This window comes from Haemaphysalis longicornis, unplaced genomic scaffold (assembly GCF_048455015.1).
Source record: "Haemaphysalis longicornis isolate Haplotype H1 unplaced genomic scaffold, Haemaphysalis longicornis Haplotype H1 scaffold_5, whole genome shotgun sequence".
Lineage (NCBI taxonomy): Eukaryota > Metazoa > Arthropoda > Arachnida > Ixodida > Ixodidae > Haemaphysalis > Haemaphysalis longicornis.
Window position 1 is genome coordinate 77651457 of NW_027526385.1, and position 22036 is coordinate 77673492.

Below are 22036 nucleotides of genomic sequence, written 5' to 3' on the forward strand. Positions count from 1 at the left end.
GAAGAATAGTGTGCAATTATGTAAGTGGAAAATACAAACAGGCTGTTTTAAAACTAAAGAAAAAGGAAGTAAAGCGTATTTTTGCCGGAACGGTTGTACCTGCTATTCCGCAGACTGAGGTTGTAGTTACGAACAAGGTTAATATTTGGGGGAGAAACTCATTAGAGACTCTGATTTTATTAATTTTACCATTATTGCAAATAATAAGTTGCTTGAAGAGTTTGGAACGTTTTTTGAGCGTGCCTATTAAAACGTTGCCTTCGTGGTGAACCGGTGCACCGACCGCAAACTAGTTTAACAAGAAAAAAGAAAACGTGGCCTTAAACAGTCGTGCACGATGACAAGATAGGACGCATACAAGCGCCCGTATCTGTCGTATCCCCGTGGTCGTATCTTGTCTTCGTCGAAGTGCGTTTTGTTTCTCCATTTTGTCGGCTACAAATTTCGCGGCGGCGTATCACCCGCTCAGTCATGCGTCCTTCAACTGCGGCATGAGCAACGTCAGGTGCGATCACGCACTGCCTGCTGTTTCACCGAACACGGCAACCACGGAACAGGGAGGAGGGCGCCACTTGCGCTCGAAGAAGGTAGACATGTGTTCCATAGGCTCCGTCTTCGACCTCTGGTAGTGCCGGACTTGTTGGTGTTATCTCCTTGAGCGTGTGCTCTAAAGTGTCGCGAAGTGACCAGCTTCCCGTTCGTGCTCGTCTCCAGCGGATCTGACCACGCGGTGACGCATTCCTGGCCTATTGAACTGTGCCCGCCAGCTAAGCCTCTTGCACGGCAGCGAGGCGGCCGGCTGCGACCGCGCTCCTTCGCACGTGCACGGACTCCTCGCGCTTGCTTAAAAGTTGACTGCACTCACATGATCCCAATAACGCTATCCTTGCTCTGCTGACGGCAGTGATCTCTTCTAAGGCGTTCAAGGACCCACCATTTGTGCTACTCGGCTACTCCTCCCTGCCTCTTCCCCCTCTTCCCTTATCATGGCCGCATGGCCTTCCCATTGAAATAAAGGATTACAACAACAACAACTTTCTTGTAGCTCGTAAACGTGTTAAAGCATAGTGAAGAAAGCAAATCCCCCAAACCGCTTAAGAATCCAATTGTCATGCCAAGCCCAAGCCAAAAACGGGGTCTTCCCATGAACCCCCACGACGACATGGCTTACAAGGCGCAGTTTCCTCTCTAGTATACTTACAAAGAAACTCTATGGCTTCAAGGACCCAAGTTTGATGCTGGCTCCGGCAGCATTTTTTGTTTGTTTGTTTTCTTTAGGCTTCATGGAGACAGAGGCGAAATCTAAGTGCATATAGGCTAGCGGCGATTGCGCACTGAACAGTTGATTGACAAGCCCAAATATGCGCTGCTTATGCAAGTGGCAGCCCAATGACTTCAGAGTTCATTTATTCCAATGATTCCAAGCCGTAAGTCTGCAAAGAGTATTGTACATTCCCTGTGTGGGCACGTGCCATGTGAAGCGGCACAGCAGACGACGACGAAGAAGCGCATTGGCTTGGGGCTCGTTCAGACTCACTCCTATCATTTGAAGAGTATGAGCAATTAAAGTTGGGGTGGAATGTTCATTTTTGTGGTGCTCGGCAATGCGAAGTAACATAAGCTTCACCGAGCTGCGCTGCAGGATTCGAAGGCTTCATTTCAATCTGTTCAGATCAGGACTTTAACCTACACGGAACTATATGTGCGGTGCCAGGTACCTGAAACAATCGAACATTTTTTTCTCGACAGTCGCCGTTTCTCCGCAGCTAGACAACTGCTTTTGAAGGACCCAATTGAGCGTTTGAGGTTGACTTTTTCTATTCCACCTATATTATCTATTGGCACAGAAAATTTGGGTTTGCAAAAAGGGGTACATGTAATTGTATTCAAGATTTTCTTTCTGCTTCAGGTCGTTTGAATTGCTGAAGGGTGCTAATTAATGGGCAATTCGGGTTGTATTCATCAGGAAGTTTCTTTTCTCGGCCTCTTTCTGAGAAGAAATTAGTATTTTGAGGTCCTCACGTATTTCAACAACCGATTTAGCCCTGGCCAATACCCCCTTGTGGGTACGGCAGAAAACTTTGAGGGCATCATCATCATCATCATCATCATCATCATCATCATCCTTTTTTGGTTGTTCGCCATCTTGCCAGCGACCGCCCCTTTCCTTCCCCTACCCCTGAGCAGTGGGAGATACTGCTGTCCATCTCCCTCCCTCAAGATCAACTCCTGCTGGTCGAGAGGGCCAGTCGAGCTAGGACGGCCCATGGTTACCTGAAATGAGGAACCACCCCACCCAAACTTAGCTCAATAAGAAATTCTCTCTCTCTCTCTCTCTCTCTCCGCCCAACCTCACCTCGCCAGTCAGGCATGTCGTCTAATAAATACCTCCATCCCTGTGAGCAGCCAACCGGAGTCTCCGTTTGGCGAGACAAACAATGTGTAGACAGTGGAAATTTGACTCCGCTGTCCGTACTTCCATTGTCCAGTACAGGTCCACTGCCCTCGCGGAGATGGCAGCGCCGTTTCATAAACATTTCATAGTAATGCAACGGAGTTACCGCCATCTTATAGCCTCTGATGATGATGATTTGTGTTTGACGGCGGAAGGCCAACTAGGGCAGAGAGCGCCAAGAAAGTATTTTATAGCCACTTGTGCTATAACTCCACTCCCGCTACAAACAATTTCTAAAAAAGCAGCAAAATATGGCGGAAAAATTGACTGGCCTATTTCACTACAATTTATCAAAAAACAGCTCAATATTAACCTAAGAAAACATTGGAATGTTGAGTGGCAACAAGAAGGAAATGAAAGCTACACATTCCAATGGATAGAGAATATTTACAAAATTCCGGACCACTTTCCCACCAATTATTACACGTCACAGTTTATCACTGGACACGGTAGATTTCCGTTTTATTTTCATAGGTTCGCCATTGCAAATAATACCATATGTAACTGTAACCTACCAGCAGACAGTTTTGATCACGGAATCTTTCTCCGTGGTTTTGATCACTATTTACAGGACTGCCCAATAACAAACAAACACAGAGAACAACTTCTTGATATCCACAGAAATTATCTCGTAAGAAGGAAACCGGAGCTAATAAAACATACAAAAACATTAAAAATTTCAGAAGAAATGACAATACTAGTTAACGCTAATATTCAACAATACTAACCCCTCAAATATTTTGTCACAATTTCACTCACACGCAGAAACAAAGTCAGCGGCAAATAACGCGATAATAGCCTTTAGATCTTTTGTATTTGCCATTGTTCTTTAGTAAGTCAGTTTCTGCGTAATTATCTTGTTCAATTACCTTTTACGTTTTTACGTTTTACGTAATGTATTTAATTTACCCGTTATACCTCGGTGGAACGGGAAGGGTTTCAGTTCTTGAGCCCGTTTTAATAAAGTATATATTGGCATTCCCCTGTTGGTGGTGCCTTGGTCGCAGAAGCTCGTCCTCGGCGTAGCGTCTGGCGTGTTTGCAGAACCTGCATGACTGCCATCTGAGACGATGCAACCTCAAATTCCTGCCGCCAAAAACATCACGCACTGCGTGTTACCAAGCTGCTCCATATATCAGTTGCTGCTACCTCGCCCAGCATCTAAATACTCATATTATGGCTCTAATCGAGACCGCAAACGTAAAGTTTGTGTCGTCATCATTTGTGAGGAGAAGGAAATCGCACACTTTCGTGCCATGCTTACCTGCCACGGGTCCATCGAGACGCCGGGCTCAATGTCACTCGTCACGCATAAACAAGTCTCGTTTTTAGCACGCAAAAGTACGTGTAGCAACTGTACTTTCCCATTTTTAAAGGTCCTGGTACTTTCGTCTGTCCACAGGTTGCGGTGAAGTGTCAGAATAAGCACAAAACGTAGGACACAAAAAATGTTTGGGTTGTTGCTCCTGAGCAACGCTGGCCATCAAATGGTTTAAGTAATCGTGGTCCCCCAGGTGGTGCGCATTAAGAAAAAAATAATGCCGCAGCTTGCACTATCGGTGCAAGGCTGGAGAAACAGCAGAACTGGCGGCCCCTCTCTCTCTTCATCGGAGACTCGGCTGTTGCACCTCATATTAATTTCCGAACTTGCCGCTGAAAGTTCTCCACGACTGGCAGGCCCGGATCATTTTGTCCGTGCAGCCTTTCACATCACTTCAGAAGTGGAACCCGTTAGCACACTCTGGAACCGGCGGCAACCGGCTTTGCGAACTCTGCGTCTGTAGCGCGAACTCGGCGTCTGTGCTCCCCACTTTAGGCGCGAACGCACACGAACTGGCGAGGAGAACAGCACGCAAGAGATCACGCCTTGAACGCTGGGCAGAGTGTACTCGACGTTCGAGCTGGCGAACGCCAAACGGTCCTCACGAGGCACACGCTCACGTGCGCTCGGCATTTTTTTTTTTTTTGGTAACGCCATGGACGGCGGAACGAAAAGCTTAAACAGCTCTGCAGCTAAAAAACCGCGTGTTGGCGCCACCATACTGACTCGACCAGATTAGCCACTGCCATTGGAATCAACGTAGCGTGTAGTATTCACACAATGAAAAATGTCCCGACTGCTTGAAATCGGCAGGGTGAAAAAAATAACCTGCTCAAACTCCTTCCCTTATTCTCATTTCTTTTCAGAGCCCCCCTTGAACAAAGATGGCGGCGGAGAACGCAGTTTTCGCTGCCATGCTTTTGGCGGTGCTGGCGTCCTGGCCTCAGCCCTGTCTTTCCCAAGGCCACGGTAAGAGCCCACTATTCTCATTAGTGCTTGGCAGGGATATGCAAAGGGCCGGGTTTCCCGCCGTTCGGTGTGCGTGCCAAAACGATTTCTAAGGCCTGTTAGTCGGCTTCACCGCATGCAGTCTCTTATTGAGGGGAAGCCATTTTGTAGGCGAATATGATGATTTGCGCAAACCAGAAACAACACTTTTTCCAACTTGTTTCGAAATCTTAAGTGATTTCAGCACGTAGTCAACCAACACATCGAAGACAAAGATTATGGGGACGCAACGCACCTCAGACAAAAAATACCGCTCCATGCCCATGAGATAACTTCGAAACCTGCTAAAAAATTTCTCTCTTTCCCTGTATTGGTTTTTTTCGACCTCTGGAATTACATCATTACAGCGGTGTAGCGGCTATTGGCCGGCTTTCCATCTTCCGTTGCAACAATGAATGCATTCTATAGTCACTTTAAAAATAAAGCCACACAAACAAAGCAGAAATGGAAGGCGTATCTGGAGCGACGAGCAAATCATGCAGTGGCGCTCCGTGCTGGCGATAACGATAGCTTTTGCAGTCCTTCCGCTCGAGAAGGAAATAGTGAAAGCGTTTATCAAAAGTGTTGCAGGGTCCCTTTAACAGCGGAGCTGTCTTGCGCCAGATTCTTACCAAACTTGCTTGCTTGCGCCTATCGGGTCGCGTCGACAAAAAATCGCACGCGCTCGCTCGACAGGTAGTGTGAGAATTGCGCGCCTAGTTTGCATGTCTCATTCGTTTTTTAAGTGCGATGCACTTCTTAAGCGACCCTGAACCTGCGTCCACCGGCGATGTCCGCATAGCATACCCATGTGGGGGATTGGCCAGGAATCTCCTCGTCTTCCTTTGCAACGGGGGGAGATGGGGATTGGCCAGGAATCTCCTCGTCTTCCTTGGCAACGGGGGGAGATGGGCGCGCGCTGCCTGGCCGCTGACATGGCACATACCCACGTGGGGGATTGGCCAGGAATCGGGCGTGAGAAGGGCTAATGCACCCGCTTAAAGGAGTACTGACACGAAATTTCAAAGCTGAGATCCGCTCTAGCAATCAAGTACAACGACAACACAAATAGGTGTCTGTGAATAAATGCATCTTTCTTTCTTTGTAGTTGTGTGTGTGTGTGTGATCTCTCTTTCGCGAACATTACCGAACCTCCGCAAATTCAACTCGTGCATTCACACTTTCACATTCTTCCCCTCGGGGAAATGCGGGGAATTTTTTTTCTTGTATTTTCTTGTTACTAACCCTAGGCATGTTGTCGTATGTTGTTGAGAACAAGAGAACGAACAAGGAAACAAGGGGTTAAGGAACACGTCATGCATACGAGGGACAATAGCTGGACCATTCTCTTACAGGCGTACTATAGCTGCAACGGGCCGCAGGCGAAATCGGGGAAGACAAAGGACTCGATGGCGGAATGAACTACTAAAATGCGGGAGTAAATAATGGAATCGACACGCTTATGATAGACATTGCTGGAAATATTTGGAACAGGCCTTCGTCCCGCAGTGGACACCAACAGGCAGATAATTATGATGACATTAGTGATGACGACGACGACGATGAACCCTAGCAGCTCAGTATTCCCACGGTCAACTGCTAAAGTGTTCAAACGTTCCTAGCCCCTGATCAAATGGGTCTGCCTTGCAAGGATTTTAGGGGCGAAGCTCCTTAGGGCGTGGGTCTGTCCATCCTCGACGTATGTATGTAGCCACCTCTACTTTAGTTCTTGGATTGTTTACTAGATGGCGTGGCTACCTCTAGTTTAGTTCTTGGATTGTTTACTAGATGGCGGTATGATGAAAAGATGCGCTTGGATTGTTTACTAGATGGCGTGGCTACCTCTAGTTTAGTTCTTGGATTGTTTACTAGATGGCGGGGAGCGTTGTAATAAAATCCGTTCGCTGTTGGCGCGCGCTCGGAGTCGCCCGATGGATAAGGCTGCAGATGTGCGAGCCCGCGAGGCAGAAGCGCTCTGTGAAGCTGCGCGACGCCGCCGCCAAGATCCTGCCGTACGAGAGCGAGAGGCCGAAGCGTGTCGTCTGGCTGCGCGACGACGCCGCCAAGATCCCAGCGTTCGAGAACGAGAGGCCCAAGCGTCACGGCAACGGCGCGAGGACCCTGCCGTACGCGAAGCGGCACGGCTGCGGCGCGAAGAGGATCTCCAAAACGTCAGAGAACGGGAAGCGGCGAGAAAGCGCGCGTATCGGCAGGCAGACCCCGATGCAGTGAGAGCTCGTGAGGCGTCTGCAAAACGCATCAGGCGAGCTCAGCCCCAAGGTGCCGACGCGCGGTTTAAGCGAGACATTCTAAACGTTACGTTCGGACACAGATGTAGTGGGCGAAGTTTCACTGAAGAGTCACGGTTTTACCGATGATTTCCCCTCAGGAGCTTCACCCACTCATCATCATTCACCCCGTGGATATGCTGTGAATTTTTTTAGTTTTGCCTTAGCTTCACATCTTTCAAAATACATCATGCTGGCGCCCTCACGCATTTATTTGACAAGAAAGCTATTTCGGAAGACGTATGTAGTTAACTAAAATAAACTTCTTTGGTGAACCGTTTATTTAAATGTTGCCATCCAGGTTGTGCTCAGCATGGCAACTTAGCCACTGAGACACCACATCGTTTTTTAACACGAAGGTGTTTTATGCCGGGGTCCACTAAGATCTAACTGACGTCATATCCGTCACGGAAATGACATCACCAGAAAAACTTCGATTGACGTGGCTGCGCCGGGATTCGATCCGGGAACTCTTTAACCGCAACGGGAGGTATGAAACGCGCTCCCGACAGCGCTATGATCGGACGCATGAATAGAACAACAAACGCCCCTTATAGCCTTCCTTTCAGATGGTGCTGCCATCTTGGAGAGGCGAAGCGAAGTAGTGCATCATGACGCTAATGAGCGCCGACAGTTGGCGCCTCGATGCGAGCGCCTACGTGCACGGAGGACGCGCAGCGTAAGCTGCGGGAAAGCTGGCTTGCGGATGTCGCGCTCGTGACCCGGTCCGCTGCTCCTTTCGCTGCAGCGGACCGTGTGTTCACCAAACGATTCGCTGACAACCCGTTTGGGTTCGTTCGCACGGACGGTATGCGAGAGCCTGTGGTTTCAGTCGGATTTACACAATGCTCCGGCGTGTGCAGTCCAGTGCCTAACGTTGATGCGTATAACGGTACCATACCGACGAAATATAAATGGCGATGTGCAAGTTCATATCTATGCACGATAAACATTCAACTGCTCCTGTGAAGGCACATTTCCCGTTCGTGTTTTACAGGTTCCCATGGAAGAGGGAACAACCACGTTTTTTTAGTCCCGAAGTCGCTTATCGTGGACGCTCTGCTAAAGACAAGATCTGTCCTCATATAGCTTCACAGCACGTTCTCCGCAATCGCACGAGGAGACTAACGGACGCTTCAGAAATCGCGCGTACCACATTCCCCCAAGGCTATTCAAGACGTTCTGCGGCAGACCTTGGACGGCGATCTACATGGTGGCCTGATCTGTTCGCGCGCTGAAAAAAACACGTGCTGCTCGCGTGCCCCTTGTACTCGCCTATGCATCAGGCTTTGGAAATTCTGAGCAGATCTCCAAAGAACTGCACCGAGAGCTTAGTGCGTGCCTAATCTAAGTCCACGTCCCGTGTTTCTGAACGCCAGACGGTTTGACGCTTCGAGAAAAGAATGGGTACTGAAGCTACGTGAATCGTATGCACGATCGCATGCTGGGTCTTGCATTCTGCGAGTTCCGAGAATCGTTAGTTTCACAGCCCGAAAGTGGCATCCGTTAAGCAGTCTCGTAACTGTGTTGCGGGACTTTTGAAAGTGTTCATTCATTTTGTCCCCATTTTCTAATTCGGTGCGGATGTGCATTACTAACACTTGTGGCAAAGCTTTGCCTCGAAGTGCTACAAGAGAACGCATGCGCTATAAGGTGAGTTCCACGAAGAGACGTCAAAGAGTATGATAGATGACCTCTCGCAAAGCTTGAAATACATTTGCTTGACAGCATTATGCTGGCGCCTTGAAACAGCGATTTACAACACTCTTTTCTCTCTGTCTTTCGAGCAACTGACCCAGGGTCAAATGACGATGCATATTTGAACATGACCCACACTGTACTCTCGTACGCGAAATGTTGAAGACCTGGCTCATACGCAGAATACTGATTTCTCTTTATAAGAAATCTTTGCCGCTTTTTTTTTCTTGCGCTGCACGCCGTTCCATCATTTGCAACAAGCTATTTGCTACATCGCGTCTCCAGCCACCCACACCATGGGGGGCGCCCGCAGTCCGTGCTATCGTTTAGACAACGTATATTAATGCGCGTGCCAGGATAGGTAGACTTGCACTTTACATGCGAGCACGACTTCGATTCATTGAATGTACATGAGCGAAATTGCGGAACATGCAATCCTTGCAAGGAACAGGCGACAACCTTGAACCTGAAGTCGCATTTTTTGCGCAATGGCTGCAGTCCGATTTGTTCTAACGTCGAAACTGGAAAATGTTTAAGCTGAATTACGGAATCTGCCGATTCCGTGTTGGATACAGTCTCTCCCCTCTCTCTTTTTTCTAAACGTAGGCTATTTTACACTTCGCACGGACGTAACAGTCCCTTGAACATAAATCAAGCCTCACCTTTCGCCTCCGTGTGCGTAGGGTCATGTGTTTGCATCGTGTGGTACAGAACGCCTTACGAAGACGACGCTCACGGTGGGACGTTTGGCAATTCCAAAGAACTTGTTCGTGTCCCGCATCGGCAAGAGTTGCTAGTGATCACCAGGGAACGGGGCCACACTTTCATGAAAGGCCATTTCGCTCGATCTGCGGGAGTCTGACAGAATAGAAGTGTGCTTCGTCCGCATGAGTCCGAGATAATACAAGTACATTTTATCCGCGTGAATACAAAGGAATACGAGGGAATTTTCTCACCAGCGATCTGAGATAATACGAGAGAGTTTCTCCACATGAGCCTGAAGGAATAGGAGTGAATTTCTCTCAGATAAGCCCAAGAGAATGCGGGTGAATTTTCCCCACAAGTATCTACAAAATTAGGATTGAATTTTGTACATGCATGAGTTTGAGAAAATACGATTAATTTTTTCAGAGACTGCGAGTGAATTTCTTCTACATGCATCCGTGAGAACACGAATGATTTTTTTTCCACATGAGTTAGAGAAAATACGAGCGAATTTTCTACACATGAGCCATGCGCCAAGGAGATGCGGGGCAACCATGTGTGCGTCTACCTTACCAGACGGCGTATATGCGTTTCCTAGTCAGTACAGCCATCCGTCACCTGAGCTTGCTTATGGGAGGGTTATATCACAGCATAAACGTACCTAAAGCGTACAAAACCATCCGAACTGAAAAAAAAAAATAACAGCGAAAACGGGTCACCTGCAATGGTTGAAAACCACGGTGTACAAAAATATTCAACAGAAACAGCCGAAATCGACCAAAAAGAGGAAAACCGGCAAGAACGTACAAGAAGCAGTAGCTGAAACTGACCAAAAGGCAACAAAGTACCCGAAATCCCATTTATCTTGCATTAAGATGTCATAAATCGATCATATGACCGATAACAAGTGTTAATATTCAAATATGACAAACCCTTGAAAATGAAAAAAAGGGGTAAGGAGGTTTGAACCCGGGTTAGGATGTTTGCTTTGCAAGAGGGGAACTACTACACTACGAGACCAAGCGGTCCTGAGCGATTAAACTGAGGGCCACATGCACGTGGACATAGCTTCAAACATGCCCCTAGATGGCGCCACGCGTCGCTTGGCTGTGCTGACTAGGAAACGCCTGTTCGCTACCAGACACGGTAGTTCTCGTCAAGCATCAATAGTATCCTCCAAAGAATGAAGACTCCGAGGGGTCCGAATTATATGGGCACCGGCGCACTCTGCACTTCCGGGGAACGAAAACGCTCACGAGGGAGCTCGAGGTCTGAGCTTCCGAGACTGCCCAGAAACACCTGAGGCATCGTTCGCACGGGGGGTAGGGACCGCCTGGTGACCTAAAGGGAGATAATCGATCATTACAGATTAGGGAGGGCCAGATATCCCGCAGCTCATCGCACCTTGGAAAAGTGGCAGTCAGTAGCATGGCGTCCACTTCAGTCCTACACTTTTCCGAACCCGGTGACGTACAGTCATTGTTACCCCGGACTATACGAAAATAGGCGTAAATTATGTTCAGCAAGGGCCGACCTTGAACGCATTTTATGGGCCTGCCCCCTTAAAGTGAACACCACACCTCAAGCACTAGACGTCACTTCCTCAGAGCAGTGGGAGACCGTGCTGCTCAGTACAGAACCGGACGTTCAACTCCGGGCCGCCCAGATGGCCGAAGACGCCGCCAGGGCGCAAGGACTCATGGCCGCCGTCTGAGGGGGAAAGAATGAAGGGGACTCCCGTCTCACTTCTTCCCTTACCCCCGTCTTGGGCTCAATAAAGTTATACTCTCTCTCTCTCTCTCTCTCTCTCTCTCTCTCTCTCTCTCTCTCTCTCTCTCTCTCTCTCTCTCTCTATCTCTCTCTCTCAGCAACCCCACCAGCATCAACATCACCGCTGTCACCGATTCACCCTCTTTGGTGACAACGGTCGATATCAGGGTCGCCGCTCAAAATAACATAATCCTAAAATTCTCTACTTTAAAACGTATCTAAAGCATCGCAGCAGCTACCTGGTCGCTGTGTATTGTATCACTTAGAGCGTTTACGTCTATGTTGAAATTCTATTTTACGCTGCAAAAATACTTCGTACCTGTGACTGGCGAGGCTGATATTCGCACACAAAAACTTGTGCGAAAAATACTTACGCTTCTCATTTCGTCTCTTTCAAGCTCTGACCTAAAAAAAATATCATCGATGCATGTGATCGATGCATCGATACCAGTTTATTGGTGTTTAGATCATTTAGAAAAAAAAAGCATAGAAATATCGAGGGGATATACGATTATTCGCAAGTTTTCTTGCTTTCACTTTTGCGACAAACATTTAGAAAGGGTACGACTGTTCGCGAGATTCCTTGATTTTATATTTACAATGACATTAATATCTTGCGGTTTATTGGCTATAATATTCGCGCATTCCTTCCCTTCGCTTGCTCATAATGGCCCAGACAATCTGAGCCTAAGAAACCCAATGACCGTGGAATGAATATTGCGGGTGAATCCCGTTTTTATCTGTTTAGCACTGGCCCCTTTTATTAGAACATATATATCCTCAGAAAGTGCGTTCAATGCAGCTATAAAAGTCGATTCCGCGCAAGAAATGGCTTCCTGGTGGAAGTTCTTTAGCTTTATTGACCAATGCAAAAATTACTGATAAATGAAAAGAGCACACAGTCATTCACCGCCATAACAAAAGCCTCCGGGCAGGAAACTGGTTTCGTTATAAGCGATAATTCGTTAAAAGCGAGATGATTTGCTCTCTATGCACTGCGATGACAACCATAAAACGCTTCAAATAAAGCGATTAGTTTGCAACGAGGGTTTACTGTAATTCAGTACTCGACCTAGGGAAAGCAGCCAGCCCCTTTAACGAATTATCGCTTATAACGAAGTTTACAATCCCGAGTACTCCGTCATAGCGAAGGTTTGCTGTATATGGCATTTGTTTAATCCATTCGTCCATTCATTCAACTTACCGACGCAGGTCGTCCGGCCGGCGTGTGCGACCCGAGCCTCACCCCGAGCCGCGCCGTGGTGTGCTACGTGCGGCCCGACGACCCGCACTTCGACCTGTCCCGGCTGGACCCGTGCGTGTGCACGCACGTCGTCTACGGGGAGCTGCAGGTGCACGGCGACCTCTCGCTGGGACCCCTGGTACACGGTGCGTACGCTCCTCCTAGAAAATGATGATGATTGATTGATTGCTATTAGTTTGCCCTTTGAAGCGTGGTGATGACATGTCATCTTACCAAAAAGGAGTAATATACCCATGTTTTACACTCTTGGTTTAATACTAGCGCTGCTTAGGGCAGGCTCTAAAGCTTATTAGGCACGAAATACTTTTTTTTCCCTGTTACAGGCGGTAACTGTCCTAGGCAATATTCCCCTCTCTGGTTTTCGTCCACCAGCATTCTAATCTTCTTTTCGTCCCCTCGACAGCCTTGAAGTTAACTTTCTCTGTGGTACCCTTAAATCCTAGGGCTTCTGGAAGCCGAATATTCCCTTCATTTAGATTTGGATGGATATCCTCACATTCTGGACATGGATATCAGCGCCGAACACGTTAGTCCCAATTTGGCTGTCTGCCTACGGGAACGATAGTGGCTAGTGTCCTCAAACAGTCGTCACCAGCCACAGACCACAAACGGGACGCGAGTACTGGAGAATGATAGACAAGATCAAATTGGTTAAGAGACGGGGATCATAACTGCTCACGCACGCGACCACTACTACTTCAGTGCTCTCACGCTACTGAAACTTCAGGGTTCATAAGCTGTTATGTAGACTTATGTAGACTTATGTCTACTTAATGTAGACTTATGTCTAAATAATGTAGACTTATGTATACATAAGGCAGACTTCTGTAGACGAGTAAGAATACCAACCCAATTCTCATCTACACGACGAGTGATGCCGAAGAAACTCGTGAACTGTGGGTTTATCAGTTTTCTCTGTGTTGTGTACTGCTAGTTTACCCAATGAAAGGCTAACTACTATCAGTCATACTTCAGACCTGCATCAATCGCAAGAAGGGATTGGCTAATCAACAATGTTTTTCAACACTGGCTCACATTTATGCGAGATGCCTGCGCAAATTCGAAGTACAATCTTACCTCTTGAGTTAAGTTAAACGCATTATGCCGGAAAGATAGAGAAAACTCTTTTCTTTCTTAATGTCCTAAAGTATTTTGGCCCCATTAAATGTTAAGCGTATGCTTCAAATTCTTCGTGCGCCAGAAACCTTGTGCGTGGCCTAGAAAATTCTGAAAAATACTGTACATGACCTGTAGAGATTACAAAAAAAAAACGTTTGATTCCGGCTAAACCACCCCAGTTATCGAAGAACTGCTCATACATGACCAACGATGATTCATCCCACCTTCGATGCGACATCGATGTTCACGTAGTGTTAATATTGCTCCAGCAAAAATGCGGGATTGAGAAGGTGTATTGAATTTTACGAAAGGCACGCAAGGCTTATAGGAAGAGAGAAGGGTTTCGAGAGCTGCCTGTGTAAACTAACCAAGACTAAAGTGAACTAGAAGAGTTCACTTTACCAAGACCAAATAAGCAATTACAATAGTGCCGCTTGGTACAGGGCTCGACAGCTACCCAGCTACCTTTAATACCAAGTGGTAGACCTAAACGTACCATAGCCACACTCGAAGCCTGTGACTGCGGTGGTATTATAAAACCTGTCTCGCATGTTTATACCCTTGTAATCCTGTATGAACGAAAACCGCGTTTGCATTTTGTGCATTTCCAACAACTGTATCGCCCTACCTGCAAAAATCCCAAATGTGATTGGCAGAATGTTAAAATGAAAATAAATATATAAATTTCGCTCCCTCGTCCGTGTCTTTCGCGCTATTTATTTATTTTCCGTCACGCTCCACCAACTAACCCTATAGCTTCAGCTTCGGACTGACCGCGTGTGGTCGCAGGCAACCTGTCGGCGCTGGGCGTGCTGCGGAAGCGCAACCCGGCACTGGTGCCCATGGTCGAGCTCCGGGGTCTCGACCACGTCGAGGAGGTGCCCAACGAGGAGCAGCTGGTGCACCTCGCCCAAAGCGTGTCCCAGGCCATAGCGCCGACGAAACCTCGCGGAATAGACGTCGACTACCAGCTACACGGGGTCGACTACCAGGTGGCGATGGAACAGAGGCCCGTCCTCGGACAGTTCTTGCACGTGAGCCCTTCCCCCTTTTATTGATCGCTTGGTCCAGCGTGCCGCCCGACGGCACTATAAGCACTCTACTAAAGTGACGTCCAGCAGTGTTTCGTAACAATATGCCACGTCTGGCACTGCTTCGCCCTCCGTATAGGGAGAGCAAAGGTTATGTTAGGTTAGTTCACGTTATAGGTTAGGTTAGTTCACGTTATAACAGGAACTAACCTAACGCAAGGAAGAGAAATGAACCATTTAAAACATTGAAAACTATAATTAAGCCACCAAAATTTTGATTACAGCTGAAACTACAAAAAAGAAAGAAAAGAAAAACTGCCAAGAGTCGGACTCAAACCACCGTCCTTCTTGTTACGGAGCTAAGACGGAACCCCTACGCCACTACGGCTCATGTTCAGTCCCGTGCTAGCCTAGTCTGATAAATACACGAATGTCGTAGGACGGAACCCTAGCCGTGCCTATAGCTCAGAGCTGGAGCACCGTCGGACGGCACTTGAGACACTGTGTTTATCGATAGGAGTCGCCGTGGATATGGCTCCTCCGTTCAGGTGTGTACACAAATTTCTTAGGTGTTTTTTTTTTAAACTGATGCACGGCCGCAACGAGCCGCGTACTGTAAAGTTCCGAAAGAACACAGACCCGAATTTCAGAGATACCAAGTGAAAAATACGGGATGGGCGATCTTTGGGGTCAGGTGCGAAAACATGTGCAGCTTTCCCGCTCATGGCAGTCCTCTCAACAGTGATTACTCTGCAATTTTTTAGCGAAACGAAAAGTTCTTTTGCACAGATAATATTTGGGGTGAATGCTTGCTTTGTGCACAGTTTCAAGTCGCGCACGTTGCGCGACTAGGTTCCTGAGCCACGGAAACTATCCCATAGAAATGCATGGGGAGTAAGATTTGACAGCGAATTACACAAAAAATATTCAGAAACCTGGAAAGTTCTTTTGGTGTTTTCATCGTCGCGTTGACTTCTGGCCTTATGCCAAATATCACTTTCTTAAAGTGGTTTTGCTAGGTTCCTGAGCGGTTGGAATTTGAGCAAGAAAGCTGGGTATGAACTACAAAAAGTGGCCGCACCGACAACCAAATCTGCGGAGATATCGAGAAAAAAAATGCCATATGGGCTAACTTTCGGCTCAAGTGCGGAAAGGAAGAAAAATTGACCGCATCAACACGTGAATAGATGATCCGCGTTTATTTTTTTTTCACTCATTGGTGTTAAACCCCAATATTACCCGATTCGCGGAACAAAACAATATGCTACTACCAAAAGTGCGCACTAATTATGGGAAACAAACAGTCCTCTTTTCAGGAATAATTCTTTGGAATTCATTGCCCACAGACATCAAATTCATCAACTCTGAACGCTTATTTTATAACTGCTTAAAAAATCACTTGTGGTCAACAGTTTGCCGGTAATCAGTGACCATTACCTTAATTTATTACATCTAACCCGTTCTTTGAATATATCTGTTTAATTATTTCCTATTTATGTTTTTTTGTTCTTTGCCAAATATCGCTTCACTGATCTCTGTAACGCTCTACCTGCCTGTGTGTGCGTTTCTTTTGTACTCAGCACAGGAGGTCCCCTCGACAGTGTAAACTCTGGGACCTCCTTCTGTAATAATAATTGCCATTGTTCTTCTCCTGTATGCAAATATTTTTCAATAAAACCTGAACCCTGAAACCTGAAAGCCATCGATTTGAGTGGGTGGGCGATCTTTGGGGGTTTTTTTAGCAAATTTAATATTACCCCCCTAAAGGGGGTGGGCGTTCGCTCGGAACTTTGCGGTATATGTAATGCCAGGCCCAAAAGTGAGCCCCTCTTCCCTCGCACCGTTTTGCAGCATTTCCGGCAGGAGTCGCCGATCCGGCATCCAGTCGTGACGGTGACGGTCGCCAAGGAGCCCACCCTCGTCAACCACGCCTACGATTTTAGGAACATCGTCAGGTGCGTTTCTGCCCCATGTCCTCTTTGGGCAACACTTGGTTGTTTGCCTCTTTTCAACCGTTCTCCCTGTGACCAGTCGTTCGTTCCTGATTATTCTTTTTGCGCTTTTTGCCCTTTTTCTGTATTTTCAATTCTCTTTCCCTTTATTGTCTTAGTGTTACTGCGCTGCTATTCCGGGACTCAGCTGTCAGGGAGTGTGGCGGTGGTCATGAGCTTGCATGCCCGGTAGTAAAATGATGCGAGGCCAAACGAAAAAAAAAAAGCGAACCCTTGCGGAGTTTCCTCATTTACAAAATGCATTGTTTTACACTCTATAAGTTGCGCATTACGAACCGCTGCCTGCACTGTCTAAAGCACTCGATTCGCATTGGCATGTAACGGATTTTTTTGGATACAAGCGCAGTGATTGCAAGTTCACCGTTTCTATCAATTACTAGTTTAGCAGACCTCTAAAAGAGGTATGGAACTGTAGAGTTGGGCTAGCCTGACAGAGTTAACGTGCAGCGCAAGAAAACTAACAAGCACTGCTTCGGCTTTTAGTTAATGCGTAAGCTTTCTTTAGCAAGGGCCCCAGCAGAATCTGTCCCCAACTTAAACAAAGAAGTGTGGCGCCTTGTATGCGCAGAAAAATTAGTAATTGGCAAGTATGGGCAAATTAATCGTTATAATAGCGCAAATTCGGAATGTGTGTAACTTGTATGCAATGGACAAGGAACAAATTAAACAGAGAAAAATACTGGGCCATCTTCACTAACGTGACAACTGGGGAAAGGCGAAGCATGCAGTATGCGCCGGTGTATCCCTCGGAAAAAATCGCTTCTAATGGGCAATGAGAGACAGTAGACGATTTTGTTTCAACTATAGAAATATGTACATTTATTATGTACAATCAGCAGTCGCGCAGCTAATCCCAGTCAATATGCATAATGTATTTCTTGGGTTCTTCTCCGTCGTCCTAATGTTCCTGGTGTTGGTGAGGCTCCTGCACCTCCGAGTCGTAGATAGTGCCGAGTTCAGTAGAGGTATTCAGCTTTGCTGGAAACGTCTCGTGTCTTTGAAGCACAAAGTGTTCTGGCGCGAGGCGTTGGAAGACGAGCGTCCCGGTGTGTTCTTTTAGTACGCGTTTTTGACCACGAGGATGAAACGTTCTAGCGCGAGGCGTTTGAAAACGAGTGTCCCGCTGTGTTAGTACTGCGACTACACTAGACGACGGCAAGAGACGCTGACAGCCCGTGCCTTTAAGTTGTTTCGCCCCGAAAAAATTATCAGGGAAAAATCGTTTTCGTCAGGCCCGCTTGCAAGCATACTTTCCCGTGTTACTGTTGTGCGTGCGGGGAAGCCTTCTGTTGGGCTGCTGAGCATAAAAAATAATACCTTACTTAGGTAGCCGTGGTAACAAATATATAATTGCTGGCGGTAAAAAACGGTGACGTAGCCGTCGCCATACCGGGGTCATTACAAAGAAGGAGGAGGAGGTGGAAACGGTTATTAGAGCAGTCAAAGTGGTTTGATTGACCGCCGGGGGGGGGGGTCCTCTTTATTAGTCCAGGAAGCCCTTGGTATTGACGGCTTGCCTCGCCCGGTCTACCAGATGTCGTTGGTGATCCGGGTTTGAGCTGGTCATCCAACCTGCAAAAATAAGCGGTCCGGATTTGGGGCAAGGGATGGTGTGTGGCGGCACTCCCACACCATGTGGTAGAGAGTGCATGGCTGTGCGCAGAATTTACAAGTGTATGTGTACAATGTCGGATGTATCGAGTGTAGTAATGTACCATGTGGAAATGTCTTCGTCTTGAGCTGTTTATAGATGACGGTGTCTTCGCAAGAGATGTCGATATGTGGAGGCGGAAAGGTTCTTCGCCCCAAGCGGTAATGTGCCAGGATGTCAGTGTACCTTCTGGGATAACTTATCGCGTTGGGCTCACGGAAGCAATGCCTGATATCCCATAAGGGGAAAAACGAAGCTGCAATCCGTAATATCAGCTTCTAGCTTTCGGACGTCCTTCCGGCTCAGTTGATATCAACGGGATGGATGTGGCAATACGGGTTCCTTCAATGCCACCAAGGAAACGTAAGGTTGACGAAACAGGCAATTGCCGTAAGAGTGTCTATGCATTAGTGGACAACTCTACAAATGTCTGTAAAATTTTTTATAGGTTGGCCTGCTGTGCGCGAACTGTACGTAGTACGGTGGCGTTAATTAATGGCTGCACTGGTAGCCACACCTTTTGATTGTTTATAGCTACAGAAATCGAAAGACAGAACCTTGGAACGTTTACCTACAGAAACTAGGCCCCTCCGCATTGCCGCTGCATCTTGAGCGAACATATGTGCGCGCTAGCCCAGCTCCGTGCTATACAAAACGTGCTAAAGTCATTGGTGTCCGAGATTGACGATGGACAAATGCAAAACAGAAAACTACAGTCGCAATGCGAGAGTTGGTTTGCAGAAGGCAAGGCCTCCACCCCTGCATAACCCGTCCTGCAAATCCCCCACACGCCGACCACCACACCGTTCCGGGGAGTTGCAAATAGTAGCTAGAGGACCCTGCCCTCTATAATTATTCCACTGGGCGATGTCCGCCGCGGTATTACAGCCTTTTCAATCGCGCCCCCTGCACAAGATAGCGGTTTTTGTGCTTTATCACAGAGTATGCTGATGGAAAAGGCCCATCTCACGAGAAAGCACCAATGCATCCTCAACTGGGCGGGGACACCTCGAATATCGCACTCGAATCTCGCCCTCGAATATCGCGCTCGAATATCGCGCTTGTTGTTTCTTAAAGTTCAATCAATCAATCAATCAATCAATCAATCAATCAATCAATCAATCAATCAATCAATCAATCAATCAATCAATCAATCAATCAATCAACCAATCAATCAATCAATCAATCAATCAATCAATCAATCAATCGATCGATCGATAAATCAATCGATAAATCAATCGATCTATCGATCGATAAATCGATTAATCGATTAATCGATCAATAAATCAATCAATCGATAGATCGATCAATCAATCAACCAATTGATCGGTCAATAATAATAACAATAATAATAGTAATAATAATGATGACAATAATAATTACTGACTGATCGAACCAAACCAATCAGACAGTCTGTCAATAAAATATAAGGAATTAATTAGTCACTTACTTAGTGACAACTGGATTGTTTTCACTACCAGCTGTTCGTCCGTTACCTTTCCTTATTCCGTGGCCTTAGACCCTGCCCTTGTACTTGTAATATGCTTCATCCAGTATCCCAATAAAAACTGCATCGTCCTCCTTCTGACCGTGCAGGAACGCGGACTACGTGAACGTGCCGGCGTTCATGTTCCACGATGGACAGCCCGAGTACGCCTCGCATCCGGCCCCACTGCACGGAGACCGGGGAGCCATGGACAACACGGTACTCACGCGGCGCGGTGCAATCGTGCACACTAGGCCTATTCGACTGGGGTGTCCACTCGCTGGTACAGTTATCGGTGCAGAACCAGCGTTGGACGCATCGTCTCTTTTCCGCAGGAGTGCATAGAGAGACTAGACTTTACTCTACACTCCTTCTTTACTCGTAGTGCACTCTATCTGCACTCGTTCTGCACCACGGGCATATAGAGCATGCAAACCATGGACTACCAGAAGTAGTTCATTGAATGCAGCCCATTCGGAATATACCTGCAGTGTACGGCAGTTCAGTACAACTGCTGCCATCCCGCAGAACAGGCCTTGCACGTATCGTATGCTTTCTGCAACTTCTTCTCTGTATTAGCAGGGAAGAGAAAACTTCGTTCAGCACTCGTTCTGCACTCGTTCTGTACTACTCTTGCACCTCCGACAAATTGAACATGGAAAGGCTGAACTGCTAGAACTGGGTTCAGCTAATGCAGCCCAATCCGAATACACCTATCATGTACTCATTAGTGCTACGCAGCGAAAACTACACTGGTGGTAAAGTGACCGCAGTAATCAGGGAATCTTTTCCGTTTCAGTCAACCCAAAAATGCAATGGTACTTACACTTCCGGCTGCTAGGTGTACCGGTGAAATTACCGCATTGTCTATATTTTAAGTGCCGCCGGATTTTAGGCGCGCACAGTTTAAAAACGTTAGAATTTAATGTAGATGCCTTAGGAGAAATTTAAGAGAAATCAGCCCTAAATTCTCGTCCTTCGTTCTCAAAGAGACCCTAAAGCACTTTTTTAATTTTTTTTTCTAAATCTTAAATGCTTACAGAATCCGGTCAACAAAGACATCCAATACTTCGAAAAACGGGTCACCTCAGGTTACAGCTACCGCTAAATCCCTTATTAACATAGAAAGCGCTAAATTACCGAATTACCGCTAAATGCCTTAGAAAGTTAGAAACTTTCTCAAAAGGTTTTCCTCTGTTTACCGGTCTTGGCGATCTTCAGCCTCTCAAATTACGTCACTACAGCGATGTAGCGGCTATCAGCCGGCTTTCCTTCAGTTGCACCAGTGAATGCATTCGATTGCAACTTCAAAAAGAAAGCCACAAAATCAAAGCACAAACAGAAGGCGTATCTGCTGCGACGATCAAATCACGCAGTGCCGCTCCGTGCTGCTGGTGCTTTCACAATGCTTCTAGACGCGAAGGAAAGAGTGAAAGCGTTTATCGGAAGCGTTGCATAGCCCCTTTAAAAGAGCAAAGTGAAGATGGAGCAAATGACCGCGAGTGTATACCAAGCAGCGGGTGGACATCACTCAGCGGCAAGCTGACGTATACGTACTCGCTCTCTACTCCCGCACAGGACTCCCTGGTGAACCTGGTGCTGTCGATGGGCGTTCCGCGGCAGAAGGTCGTGGTGGGCGTGCCCATGTTCGGCATGACGTACCGTCTCGCCGACCCCGGCATCGCGGCCCTGGGCGCCCCGCTGTACCACGGACACGACGACTCGTACCAGTTCAACCGCGCCCAGGTAAGCTTTGGGGTCATAAGCAACAACAACGTACCAACATGAGCTCAATGGACTTGCGGATGGTGCTCCGGGGGCCTCCTTTAAAATCGCTCTTACCTTTAAATAATAGCTGGTCAAGTTCACTGCGTGAGGACGTGAGGAAGCAGCATACGTAACGAAGCAAGTCGGTACTGCTGGGAAACCAATGATGAAGAAAGTGACGGTGACACGCACTCCGGGCAAATTCGGGTTTAGAGACAATCGCTGCTGCGCTAATATTTGAATTGATTCGCTGGTTCTGGGCCATAAATGTACCGGTTTCATCTTGGAGGCTCGCAAAACAGATTGACGGACCCCGCAGTGAAGAATGGACGGGATGGTGGCAGTTTTATTTTGCGGGTCAAGTCACCAGTCTGAATGACATGCTCGCCATTTTCTGCACGTCTGGCTTTTTTGCACAACTTGAATGTGTTGCAAGCGCGACAACTTTAACAACCCGCTCGCAGAAAAGCGAGAAGGATGTA

The 22036-nt window shown here is 47.2% G+C and overlaps 1 protein-coding gene across 2 annotated transcripts in view; it reads left to right on the forward strand.

Moving 5' to 3' along the window:
* The window catches only part of LOC144138477 (uncharacterized), an 89525-nt gene that overhangs the window by 60020 nt on the left and 7469 nt on the right, over positions 1 to 22036 (forward strand). For both annotated transcript variants that reach the window (XM_077670769.1, XM_077670770.1), the window contains exons 2-7: positions 4643 to 4745; positions 12437 to 12613; positions 14397 to 14641; positions 16490 to 16593; positions 19898 to 20006; positions 21366 to 21533. In XM_077670769.1, coding sequence (XP_077526895.1) covers positions 4661 to 4745; positions 12437 to 12613; positions 14397 to 14641; positions 16490 to 16593; positions 19898 to 20006; positions 21366 to 21533 — 888 coding nt within the window. In that variant the 5' untranslated portion in view covers positions 4643 to 4660. The remainder of the gene's footprint in view (positions 1 to 4642; positions 4746 to 12436; positions 12614 to 14396; positions 14642 to 16489; positions 16594 to 19897; positions 20007 to 21365; positions 21534 to 22036) is intronic.